This window comes from Aureobasidium subglaciale (genome assembly GCF_000721755.1).
Source record: "Aureobasidium subglaciale EXF-2481 unplaced genomic scaffold scaffold_41, whole genome shotgun sequence".
Classification (NCBI taxonomy): Eukaryota; Fungi; Ascomycota; class Dothideomycetes; order Dothideales; family Saccotheciaceae; genus Aureobasidium; species Aureobasidium subglaciale.
This window is the reverse complement of record NW_013566954.1, coordinates 35917-48835: the sequence shown is the minus strand read 5'-3', so window position 1 is coordinate 48835 and position 12919 is coordinate 35917. Positions and strand designations below refer to the sequence as shown.

Here is a 12919-nt window from a genome sequence, read left to right as displayed (position 1 = left end):
AGTCAAACTTCGCATCTATCGGCTCATGCCGTTTCCTCAAAGACTTTAGCTATATCAAACACCTTTCCGTCTGTTCCTGATGCCCCAATGAGTGTTACACCAAACGGTAATGGCTCTGCCGCGTTCTCCTCGTAGCAGCTTGCAGGCACCGCAATACCGCACAAGTCCAAGACATTAGCAAAATGTGTGAATTCTCCGAGCTTTGCGTTCAAGGTAATTGGGTCGCTCTCCATTTCTGCCACTGTTGGATGGCATGTCGTCGTAGGCACAAGAAGCACATCAATCTCCTCGAAAATGAGGGCAGCTTGTCGAGTGTAGGTCGCTTGCAGATGCTGATCGCGATAGACGTCCCATGGCTTTAGATCTCTCCCCATAGCTGCTTCGAACAGTTTGCGTGTTGTCGGGTGCAGGTGCTGCTGGTTATTGAGTAGAAATTCGGGATCGGCACATTGTACACGCTCGTTCATGAGAGCGCCGTTGTACAACAGCTGACTGCCACCCTCAAATGGTGTCCATTCAACTTCCTTTCGGACACCACCAGATCTCTCCAGTCGCTCTACAGCGATATCAAAGTGCTTGCGATACGTTGGTGTGCAAATTGCCAAAGCACTAGCGGGCGGCACACCGAACACGAATCCTCCTTCTCTCACACCTCGGAAGTCCACATGCCACAATGGCAGGGATTGCTGAGTCTTGGCGAAAGGATCCGACATATCTGGACCTTCATCCGCGACAAGCCACACGACCCTCGCTTCAATGACAGTCAGTGCCAAGATGGAGATTGTGTCCAAACTTCTGCAGGCAGGTACCAGACCCTCCGCTGAGAGGGTACTCCTGGTTGGCTTGAAACCAGTGATTCCATTGAACGCGGCGGGCACTCTTCCTGAGCCGGCGGTATCAGTGCCGAGGGCGAATGTCACAAGACCTGCCGCGACCGCTACTGCAGACCCTGATGACGAGCCACCGGAGACTCTCTCATGATCAAACACACTCCGTGGATAGCCAAAAGGTGATCTGCATCCTGACAATCCCGCTGCAAGTTGATCAAGATTGGTCTTACCAATGAAAAGCGCGCCTGCACGGATCAGAGCAGTGACAACCTTAGCGGACTTCTTCGGCATATACGAGGCCTGCTGGCAAGCCCCTGTCGTGAAGATACCCTCAACGTCAATGTTATCCTTCACTGCGAAAGGTATGCCGTAGAGTGGAGGAAGAGGCTGATGCATGTATCGCTCTTCAAGAGCTTGAGCCGCTTTCAACAGCTTCTCGCCACTCTGCAGGTATGTCCACACAGCGGGGTCCTTTTTCTGATATTCTGAGACCCTCCTGCTTACATCTTTGGCGACCTCTACTACAGTGATTTCCCTGTTCTTGAACTGTCGCTGTAATGATGCCAAAGACAAATCTCCCTGGAAGCCGGGCGGAGTCCTTGGAGGAGTGGGATGTGAGTCGTGAGCATAGTTAAGGAGCTCATTGGATGCGCATACATAGCCGAAGAGACCGTCGTACGAGCAGAGCATGTTTAATGTGCTGTCAACAAATGATCCTTCAAAGCCTGATGTGCAGTCGGTGAGAACGCAGCACTCGAAACCTCGGTCAGAAGCCTCTCGAAATGTCGTGTTCACACAACACTCGGTAGTCACACCTGCAATAAGAAGATGCGTGATGCCTCTGGCCAATAACGATCGGTGCAGAGTCGTGTTCCAAAATGAGCCTTTACCAGGCTTATCGATCACAGTCTCCCCAGGGACTGGCTTGAGATCATCAATAATATCGTGGCCGTACTCTCCTTGTACCAGCAGACGACCCATAGGCCCTTCATCTCCGATGCCGATGTGATGGTGACCCGAGGGCGCAGCCTTCTGTCTCAGACGTTTGGATGCTGGCAAGTCTGAGAGATTGGGAGTGTGGCCTTCTCTGGTGTGTATGACGTGGAGTCCGAGTTTCCGAGCTGCCTTGAGGACCTCTTTGGTCTGCGGAACAATTTGTCTAACGTTCTCAAAGATTTCGGCATTGCCACACTGCAGTTCACCAAAACCACCGCGATCCAAGAAGTCTCGCTGCATATCAATGATGACCACAGCGGTGGATTCTGGTCGGAATCTAAAGGCGTATGGCCGCGCTGACGGCAGCTCCATCTTGCCTCCAGCGTTGGATAATTCGTGGTTCATGCTTGCGTTGGCGCTGTGTTGGCTCTCCTTGGTCGTTACGAGAAGAGAGAGGTCGGTTGGTCCTGTTGACAGCACAGCGAAGAAAGCGGAACTAATAATGCATGACTACTGGCTAAGTAAGCTCGTCACTGCCACTATTGCCGTGTCCGCGGCCGTTCAAGGCGTGTACCGCGTATCTATTTCGCCGGTCGCGCAGGAGTCGACTTCCGCCGCTTTCGCCGGCCGACGGCGAGTTGTGCATGACCGCGGCCTTATCCATAAACGCGGGGCTCATCGTCAGCCTTGCGCTGGGTTTCAACGACGTCGGCTTTCCCAAATTGTCGGCTCCGCTGTCGAATTTGTCAGTCCCGCTGAGGCTCTGGTAAAGTTTGCACTCAGAATAACGAGCTGGAAAACAGAAGCGATGCGATACAGACTGATTGTCTTATCTTCTCGAGGCTCCTGTCTATCGACGACCCGATTGTAAAGACCTACAAATCATGTCGACTTGCTGAGATATCCAGCTCTATATAGATGCACCCGCCATCATGACATAGCATGGCCATCAGTAGTACTCGACACCGCGGCTGGGGGCAAAATCATTTCCATGGCGACATTTCTCCGGCAACGCTTCGAGACCGCGAAGTTCAACCTTAAGACTAAGACTAAACGAGAAGGATGGATCATACCAAAGCAGACGACAACCTTCGCGGATGCAGATTCCTGGAGCAACATCGATGCGGATGTCACACCTGTGGAGCGGCGTACCTGGACCTCTTTCACAGTCCTCGGCTTCTGGATCTCGGATGCTATCAATGCCCAAGGCTGGCAGGCTCCAAGCTCCATCATTGCAGTCGGATTGACCTGGCGCGAGGCTGTATATTGCATCATTCTTGGATGCTTGATTGACGTTGTGCCATTGGTGCTCAATGGTGCAATTGGTGCACACCTCCATGTCCCTTTCCCAGTCGCCGCAAGATCTTCATTTGGCTTCTTTCTGGCAAGATTCGCTGTGGTAGTCAGACTAGTCACAGCTCTCTTCTGGCATGCTATCCAGACATATACTGGTTCGACCGCAATCACTCAGTGCATTCGCGTCATCTGGCCAAGCTATCTCGACATTCCGAACCACATTCCCGAGTCAGTCGGCATCACCTCACAACAACTCATTTCTCACTGCTTGTTCTGGAGTATACAGTTCCCATTCTTATTGACACCACCTCACAAGCTCAAGGCTTTCTTCTGGTTCAAAGCGATTGTCGTGATCATCGTGTCGATTGCTACGGTCATCTACATGACACAACTAGCTGGTGGTACTGGCGATATCTGGAAGCAAGAGTATCAGGTACATGGCTCAAGGAGGTCATGGTTGATCATGTCTAGCTTGATGAGTGTGGCTGGTAGCTGGGCGACAATGGCCACCAATGTCGCAGACTTTACAAGATATCTGAAGAACCCTCAAGGTGTCTACTGGCAAGGTTTCTTCCTTCCCCTAATATGTTTGATACTTGGTCTCTTCGGTATTATTTCAACTTCTTCCGCCAAGGTTGTCTACGGTGAATACATCTGGGACCCCATCGGACTGGCTGCTCAGTGGGAAACACCCGGAGGAAAGTGTCTGGCTTTCTTTGTTGGATTCGCATGGTGTGTTGCCCAGATTGGTACCAATCTCAGTGCCAACGTCATCAGTGCATCCAATGACCTCACGAACTTGTTCCCAAAGTATGTCAACTCACTTGCCTAGAGCTATGGCCGACTGACCAAAACCCAGATACATCAACATCAGGAGAGGCGTGGTCCTCATTACCATCACTGGAGGCTGGATTATGGTTCCATGGAAGATTGTATACTCTGCAGAGTCCTTGCTCAACTTCATGGTCGGTCTCGCCGTCTTCCTCTGCCCGATCGCATCAATCATGGCGACCGACTATTGGCTGGTCAAGAAAAGACACATCGACGTGCCCAGTCTCTACCGAAGACACGCAAGATACCGCTACAACTACGGCTTCAATTGGCGTGCTGTGGCAGCACTACTCTCGTCGCTTGTACCAAATACACCTGGCCTTGCAAGCTCTGTGAATAAAAGCTTGAAAATCTCGCCAGGCATTGCGCATGTTGTAAGTGAATGTCCAGAAGTCAGCCACTACTCATAAACTGATGTTCGAACAGTATGACATGAACTATCTCTACGGCTTCACAAGTGCAGCTTTAGTTTACTGGACCTTGTCATACTTCTTTCCGGCAGAAGAGACTTTGCTGAAAGCCTCGATATATGACGACGATGACGCACAAGTCATAGATGGTGTACATCTTGCTCAGCAAAGTCGGCGAACCACGAGCGTCACAAGAACTGGAAGTAAGAGTCAGATCGCGGTATACTACACCAACCCGACCGGCGGAGATGGCGGGAGCCAAGGCAGCTCCAGGCCATGAGATGTCGCTCGACTCTTATAAGCAGTACGAAGCAATGATGTTAGACTGATTTAATGCAAGAACACTTTCCCAAGGTTGGCCGGCTTGTCGGGTGATGCCTCGAACGCATCGTACTAGCTCTCAGATTCAACGCACCAGCGCTACAATGGCGGCGCGCTCTTCAGCGCATATCTTTGTGCCGTTTCACGGCTGGTTCGTACGACATGGTCTGTCTGCAGAGCACAGAATCTGTCGCAGACCGTGGGACAAGATGATAGAGCACCCATCTTCAACCATTTCTTTGACTACTTCTGTCCTACTCTACCTGCGCCTCTTCATCATTGACGTATAGACTCTCAAACACTTCCTCATTTCACAAACGCTCATCTTTGTATCGCAGCCTCAGGCTGTCGACAACATCACCGCATCAAGACAACTTACTGGCATGAGTGGCGCAATCTGGCTCCTCATCTTCGTCACTGCCGACGGGTCTGCTGAGGTATGATTTCGCCCAATATTTACTGAACCTTCAGCCCTGATCATATCATCAGGTAGTCAACAAGATTCTCCGCATGCGCCGTAGCGGAGGAGCTCGACAATCCCGACTTCCCTGACGGATGGGTCCAAATTCGGCATCCGGACCGGTCAACATCCTCGGCTCCTACAAGAGGACCCGCAGAAGCCTTCACCCCAATGTCTCTGCAGAGACTCTCCAAACTTTCGTAGCAGGAAAGTTTGACGAAGACGGATTTCCGGTCTTCTGACGGTCACGACTACATCGCAGTTGACGCTTTTGCTGTGAAGTAGAGGTCCGTACAGCTTGGAATGAAGATCAGTGTCCACCATCTCCTACGCGTCGAAGCTTCAACACTGACATGGTAAAAAGACACCACAATCGACAAGATCCTGCTCAAGTACATCCGGTCTGGCTCTTCCGAGCTCTCAGATGAAAATGTTCGCACGCTCGCCCAGAAATTCAAATAATCATCAGGGGGGGCTTGGTCATCTCGCCCGACTTTCAGGTTCTCGAGACCGTGAAAGGTCAGATAGACGCTTGGGTGGAGAAAGAATTGAGTGACTTCAGGCTTTGTTTGGCAACACGTCAGACTGGATGCTGTCAATGCCACAAAAGTTCATCATCGGTATCGCCCACATCACTCTGACAGAAGTCTTGATTGCATTCAAGGATGAGCAGTTCAATGAGGCCGGCGTCATGGTCCGCGAAACGCGCACCAAATTCCCATCGAATGTTTCGGGAGCCACCTCAACCCAAAGCAGCACCATCACAATCCCATTGCACAAAATACACTTTCTATTAATTTGAATATCGCAAAGCAAACATTGAAATTTTCTTTGACGGAAATCACAAAAAACTGGTCCCCTTTCTGCTCTCATGTCAATCTACCAAGGAACAACTCCATCATCACTGACCATAACCCCATGGACCTCCTCCTTTGCTCCCACACAACTCTTTACCAACTCCTTGGCCCCCTCCCTCGGATCCTTGAACCCAGAATTGCCATTCAAATTAGTGGCACAATACCCCGGATCCGCCGCTGACACCACAAACCCTTCTTGTTCAAGTCCCAACGCATAGCCCAACATGATCATATTCAAAGCAGATTTAGTAGAGCGATATATGGGGTAATTGTTTGCTGCGTAAAGTGTATCGGGTGTGGAGGCAAGGGCAAGGGATGCAAGACCGGAAGATGTAAATGCGAGGCGTTTGGTGTGGCCTTTGCGGAGAAGGGGGAGGAAGGCTTCGGTTACGCAAGAAGCGCCAAAGACATTGGTTTCGTAGTGAGCGCGGTAAATCTCCCTTAAACTTGGGCCTGAGCCATCAGGGTTTGCTTCTTGGGCTTGAGCAACTCCTGCATTGTTGAGTAGAATGTCCAGTTTTCCGTAGTTTTGCTCTACTTCTTTGGCGGCGGATGCGATGGAGGAGTCCGAGTTTACATCGATTTCCAGGGCGGAGAAGTCGGATGCGGAGACTTTGATGGAAGAGTCGGCGGCGAGGGTCTCGATGGCTTTGTGGGCTTTGTTGACGTCGCGGCTGCCTATTAGGACGTGGTGATTGCCAGTCGCGGCGAGTTGTTGTGCGGCGTAGTAGCCAAGACCTTGGTTGGCACCGGTGATGAGGACGAGAATTTTGTCGGACATTTTTGTGGTTGATTGACTTTCGGATTTGTTTGATGAAAGTGTGATAATTGATGTTTTGCAGCTTCTTATATACATTCTACAGATCTGGAGATAGAGGCATGATGTTGTCTCCGTCGGCGTTTGTTTTTCGGCCATTATCTCCGCACAAGTCCGGGGAAGGATTGTTCATCAAGGTCTCTGCTTGCGTCACAGGGTCATCTCTTCGTCCAACCTCGTGCCTTCCTCCAGACATTTCAGGACCCATTGAACGAGAACGACACGAGGTGGATACCGCCTGCTTGCCGTCTGAATCCTCATCTCCCTAGCTTGATTCTCTCCCGAAACCACGATGTGTGTGATCTTCTCGTCGTTCCATGAGCTTGCGAGATCAGCTCCAGCAAATAATGCGATGCGTTCTGCAGCTTCACAGGAATGGTCCTCCTCGTCTCTGGCAATGTACATCCTCATCCCATGGAACATGCAACCTGGACCTTCCAGGATATTGTCATGGAACAATTCATCCATGATCTCATCGGCATCGTAGTCGTTAACTCCGAAGCTTGGCATATCTGTAAGCAGCTTCTCCAACTCTTCGACATCAAGATCACGAGCGAAGCTGTCGCCATACTCATCAGTGTTCCTCTCGAAGCTGTCCTCCTCCTCCTCTTTCTTGAAGAGTACATGTCGTGGCTCGAAAGGGAGTAGCACATTGGGTCTTCCGACGTCAGCCTCAGCTTGCTTGACACATTCGAGCAGCCATTGCGGTCTGAAGATATTGCGAGTACCAGCCTTCTTGATTGAAGCGACACGTATCGGATTGCCTTCAGCAATGCAGATGGTCTCGGTATTCGCGTGAGTTGCAACAATATTGCCTCCGTTGGCTTTGACCAGTTGTTCCAGCTCGGCCTTTGTCTTGTTCAGTGGCTTCGCGGCTCCAGTGATGATATAAAAGTTCAAGCCGTTGAAGAGAGCCGTCTCAGGTCCAGCATACGGAGTTTTGACTTGTTCGTCAGTGCCAATCACGGTAAGCTCCTTCTTGCGAGAACGTTTGGCACGCTTCTTGCGGGCATCGTCAACCTTGAACTCCTTCTCCTTCCTCTCATGCTCTGCTCGCGCTTTGAGTTCCCTGAAAGTTTCATGAGTGAGAGCCTGCTTCCAGTCTTTGTCTTTTCGAATTGCGACGAAGCGCGGGAATCGTAGAGTGCAGCCAGCGCGGTACCTTTCTTCGCGTTCAATCACAGAGGCAGCCTTGATCTGCAAGACTACAGATTCACTAGGCTTGATCCACACATCAGGGACCTCATACTGTAAGCCCTTGAGGTACCCGCCTAGCTCGATCCAGTCGGTTGGAGGATTATTCTTGTCCCATTTCTTCCACTTGTTTTCGGTCAAGTGACGTATCTCGGCATAGTCGTGGGCTGTCATGCCACCACCGACTTTGCAAAAAGACCACATGAGCTCAGGATTAGGACTGCCAGCTGCGTATGCAGGAGCTAGACCGCAAAGAAAGCTGGAAAGATTGCCTCCTCGGTGACCAGAACCATAGTAACCTCCAATGACGATGACATCCAACTGTTCACCAAATTCGGTCATGTACTCGGGCTTGACCTTCATCCAGTCATTGTTGCGTGAATTGAGGAGGTATGCAGAGCGCGGGTTTTTCATGACCAAGCCTTCAGAAGATTCTGCCACAACTTGACGAAGCATTGGCTCAACCTCTGCAGCAGTAGTAGCTTCGACATAGTCGTGTATCTCCAGCCGACGGTCTACATTATTGACAGCAGTGGACAAGGCCTTCCTCCGGTCACGCAGCGAGTAGTCGGTGAGAACCTCGTCATTCAGGTACAAGCAGTCAAAGACACGGAACAAAGGCCGTGATTCTTGCGAGTTAGGATCTTCTCTGTGCGCTTTGGCATGCGTCTTGAGATGACCAAAGCCAACAATTCTGTCGTCTTTCATGTTCCACGAGATCATCTCGCCATCGAGTATGATGTTGCGCACTTTCTCGTTGAAGGCGTCTTTGAGATGGCGAGTCAGTGCTGATTGTTCTTCCTGAAAGCCTTTGCCATACAAGTCAGTATAGTCTTTGGCCTTGCGCGACCAATAGTTGAAGCGAAACCCTCCTTCTATTTGCTCGTCTTGGACCATATGGAGTTGCATTCTCTCGCCATCCAGCTTTTCTTCAATCCAGAATACAGGATCCTCCTCGGTGCAGTTCATCTGTGTGACCATCTTCTCCACTGTGTGCATCTGGAATTGCGCAAGCTGAGGTTGGAAACATTGCATGATCTTGATGCCTTTGTCGTTGTCGTCAAGTCTGAGCTTAGGATCGACCAGCTCCCAGCAGACACGCCTCAGACTGGAAGATACGTTGAAGAGCTTCTCAGCATCTTCGTGCCATGCCTCGAACAGAGTCTTTTCTGTGGCGCCTACCTTCATCTGACGAAGAATGATGCGAATCAGCCACATCATTTCTTCGCGGTTCATGTTGTCGTAAAATTCACGGATGATTGGTAGTTGTTCTTCTTCCTTGTTCTTTGTCGCCAATCTGTCAAGGAGATGATTGACTTCTTGGACTGTGAGGTTACCAGGACTTTGGAGGCGCTCGCGGCCGGCCATAGTCTCGTAACATCTCCCAGCAAAGTCACCAGCCATTTGACTCGCAGCCTTGACGCCAGGCAATTTCCAGTGGAGGAGATTGTAGCCGGGCTCGCTGTTCTTGTCGATCTGAAGAGTTTTGAGCATCAATTTAGCCATTGTAGCTTCTTTCAGACTGTACATTGGTCGTTCGCGATCTTTCTCAGGCACGATAAGGCGAAAGAGGGGGAAGATGTCGTTGCCAACTTCTTCACGCCATCGATTGATGAACTTCGCAATGATTGATTTGCGAGTCTCATTGGCGTTGGGTTTATGAGGACCTCGCCTTCTCGCGGCCACAGGGCCTGTACGACGTCTTTTGTTTTCGTTCAGTGGATTGAAGAGGTAAAGGTAGAGCTCGCTGAAGAGGAAGGTAGTAGAGTGATTGTGAGGACGATTGGGGTACTTTTCATCGAGTTGTTCCTCGGTCATGAGTTGTGGAGGCTGAGTGGCTTGATAAGTGTCACGGTCATCTTCCTCATAGTCGTCGAGCTCGTGCATGTCAAGATCGGAGGTAGGCATGATGGAGTGATTATCACGAGGCAAAGCAAGTTGAATGCTCTGCTGTGGGGATTGCAGGGTACAACAGGTTGCGGAATCCAGGCAGCAACATGTCAAGTGGAGAGTGGTGCAGGAAGACGCGTTGTTGTTGACGCGAGGTCAGGTGGCTATAATGGATTTGCAAGAAGGAAAGAGCGACAAGGGTTGAAGGGTGTGCTTGCTGCTTGCTGCTTGCTGCTTGCTGGTCGTATCGGCGTGTCAGGCGGCACCAGCACAGCCCGGTTACGACAAACGCACGACGACCTGACGGCTGCCCCAAACAGTGGAAAAGAGCCATCACCACTCGACCAACACCACGTTGCACGACCGATGAAAGCAAGCGCAAGCAATTGTCGATTGATTCGCACGGCCAATGGGTAGCCCCAGGCAACCTTTGCGTACGAGTCCGAATGGCTCGACGGCACCGACACCGACACCAGGCTCGCGCGACGCCGCCCTGACAGGCGCCAATTTGGCTTTCCTCAAGTCTCTACCACCACACGAGGCTCTAAAGTATCTCAACAAGCGCACGCCGCCGCCGCTGCCACCCCCGGGGAAGACCCTTCACAACGCGCACCCGCAAACGCATCCGCAACCGCATCCGCATCCGCAGCCCCGAGCGACACGCAGTCCCAAGACGCTCGCACATAATGACGGACCCGCCAGCAGCCGTACCTCGCCAGACCTGCTGAAGCTGCCCAAGCGACCACCGCACAAGACGAGCGCCTCGGTGTCGAGCCTCTCCGCTACCATCGCTGCCGCTCGCGCTGCCCCAAAGCTCAACAGTGCGCCCGTCCAACCCGCCCCTCAGGCAGTGCTGGCCGCCAGGAATATCACTCCGGCAGTCGCGCAGCCAAAGAGACAGTCACCCGACAAGCTCGATCTGACACCCATCCCGCCGACAACTTCGCTGGTCGAGCTGTTTGAGCGCAAAGAAACCCCTCCACCGCCTGCCATCAAGTCGCCAAAGCCCTTGCGCAAGACTCTTCTCCTGCGCAATCAGGCGCTTGAGCCCATCACAACTCGCTTGGAGCAGAATGAGCGTGACAGCTCCGGTGACGAGGCCTATGAGTCCGCCCGTGACCACCTCTCGCCTGACCAGCCTTACAAGCCAAGTTTACCACCAGCCCGTCGCTCCATGCAGCGTGCCGACAGCAAGGTAGAAGATGCCGTCGAACCCTCAATTCATGTACAGCCGCCCTCGCGCGCCATCTCGATCCGAAACAAGACTCGCTCTCCGCCACGTTGCTCGCCGTCCCCCGACCCCTCGCATTTGTCGACGTCTACAAGCAAGCCCATTCCAATCGCTCGCAATTACAGCCCGAACCACTTGACACATCCAGATCACCCGTCAATCACCGCCGCCTACCACCAGCTCCATCCTCGCCGAATGACTCCGCTGAAGTCTGGCGACTCTTTGGCCAACGCCATCGTTGCTTCGAGTCTTGCCTCTTCACGAGCCTCTTCGCCCTCCGTGCCCCCGCTATCATTACCTAGCCGTCGGACTTCCCACACCAAGCTTTTCATCCGTACACCGAGTCCGCCAAAGAGGGGAATGCGCCACACCCTGCGAAAACCCGTCTCCGACGAGGACAGCGACGAAGACGACGAGGATCCATATTCAAAACACAAGAAGAAAAGATTCGTGAGGAAACACCCGAATAAACATCACGAGGGAGACAGAAAGCGCTGGCGAGATGCCGTCACCCAGACAGAGAGGAAGCGTTACGAAGGCCTCTGGGCTGCCAACAAGGGCATCTGCGTTCAGTACACTCCTGACGAGTTGAACCTACTCGCTGCACATCCAGAATCAAAGGAGAGCGACAGGATTCGCGCCGATGTTGGGGATCAGGTGGCCGATATCGTGGCTAGGGACATTTGGCTGCGTAGTCGATTACCACCGCACGAGCTGGAATTGATCTGGGATTTGGTCGACAATCAGCAGAGTGGACGTCTTCACCGCGACGAGTTTGTCGTTGGACTATGGCTGATAGACCAGAGGCTAAAGGGTCGCAAGATCCCTGTCAAGGTTACTGACAGCGTTTGGAATAGTGTGAGACTACTTTCTGGTATCAAGCTGAGGAAAGGTTGATCCTTGCACCTCTGTACATTCTTGTATAGTTCTTAGACCGTGTTCTTGTTTCCTCTGGCTAGCGAAGCGCACACACCTTACCCTAATGTGTTACAATCTCGTTCGAGACTTGTTGGCTCTTTCACCACAACGCGCTTGCTGAATCGCGTCCGAATATGACGACAATTTGGAGGTTGGAGCTCGGACAAAAACGCTCGAAGCTGGACAGGGTGCTACCCAACGCAATCATTTCCTAGGTCGACGAGCACGTAGCGGCCTCCCGCCAACGAATACGCGTGGTATGTATGTTTCTGGTAATGCTCTGCATAATTCTGATGAGATCCATCTAGCTCATCGGTGGATATGATGCTCTTGAGACATGTCAATCTCAAATTCGATTGAAATGCATCCGAGTTTTGTTATCTGGGCGGGAAACAATCACCTTTGCACACATCCCTTTTCCAAAATTCGTTCGGATGTGTTAAATCAGTAAACATCAAATTGGAAAGACGATTTCTATCATGTGCGAGAAACACTCGATAGTGGATGTTGACATTCTTTGGCATTCAGGAACCGGACATGACATCCGTTTGGTAGTGTTTCCATCTACACCTACCAGCACAGTCTGACTTTGAGCGTCGATTGACTATCGCACGATTCATGCCACTATCGCGGAGAAGTATACTACAGATCACCGAATCGTCAGATTCAAGTCGGAAAATGGTCCAGTATGACGTCGCGATCTGTGAGTACTCGGAGCTCATGAAGCAAGCGACGATGAAAGCTATGAAGCTATAGCTCGGCCGATCAATCTCATAGAGGATCTTCATCAGCATTCGACGCATCGAGACGTTGTACACAGTCGACAAGACCCTCATTCAACGTGCGCAATATGCTACGGCCGAGTTATGCGGAGGAATAGATCGCAATCGACTCCGCGGCAATTCGCTGAATTCCAAGCACCATGCCA

The 12919-nt window shown here is 51.6% G+C and overlaps 5 protein-coding genes across 5 annotated transcripts; 2 read left to right on the top strand and 3 right to left on the bottom strand.

Moving 5' to 3' along the window:
• Positions 1–23: 23 nt before the first annotated feature.
• On the bottom strand, positions 24–2138 carry AUEXF2481DRAFT_71274 (uncharacterized protein; the record flags this gene model as incomplete). The annotated part of the gene is made up of 1 exon (XM_013483531.1): positions 24–2138. The coding sequence occupies one exon, from the start codon at positions 2136–2138 to the stop codon at positions 24–26; it is 2115 nt and encodes a 704-aa protein (XP_013338985.1).
• Positions 2139–2757: 619 nt separating this feature from the next.
• AUEXF2481DRAFT_71326 (uncharacterized protein) lies at positions 2758–4583 on the top strand (the record flags this gene model as incomplete). Its single annotated transcript, XM_013483534.1, has 3 exons — positions 2758–3872; positions 3922–4267; positions 4320–4583. The coding sequence occupies 3 exons, from the start codon at positions 2758–2760 to the stop codon at positions 4581–4583; spliced, it is 1725 nt and encodes a 574-aa protein (XP_013338988.1).
• A 1380-nt stretch (positions 4584–5963) lies between these two features.
• Positions 5964–6722, bottom strand: AUEXF2481DRAFT_71284 (uncharacterized protein; the record flags this gene model as incomplete). The annotated part of the gene is made up of 1 exon (XM_013483533.1): positions 5964–6722. One exon carries the CDS (start codon positions 6720–6722, stop codon positions 5964–5966), a length of 759 nt encoding a protein of 252 aa, XP_013338987.1.
• A 186-nt stretch (positions 6723–6908) lies between these two features.
• Positions 6909–9770, bottom strand: AUEXF2481DRAFT_48699 (uncharacterized protein; the record flags this gene model as incomplete). The annotated part of the gene is made up of 1 exon (XM_013483519.1): positions 6909–9770. One exon carries the CDS (start codon positions 9768–9770, stop codon positions 6909–6911), a length of 2862 nt encoding a protein of 953 aa, XP_013338973.1.
• A 481-nt stretch (positions 9771–10251) lies between these two features.
• AUEXF2481DRAFT_9377 (uncharacterized protein) lies at positions 10252–11970 on the top strand (the record flags this gene model as incomplete). The annotated part of the gene is made up of 1 exon (XM_013483492.1): positions 10252–11970. One exon carries the CDS (start codon positions 10252–10254, stop codon positions 11968–11970), a length of 1719 nt encoding a protein of 572 aa, XP_013338946.1.
• Between the last annotated feature and the right edge of the window lie 949 nt (positions 11971–12919).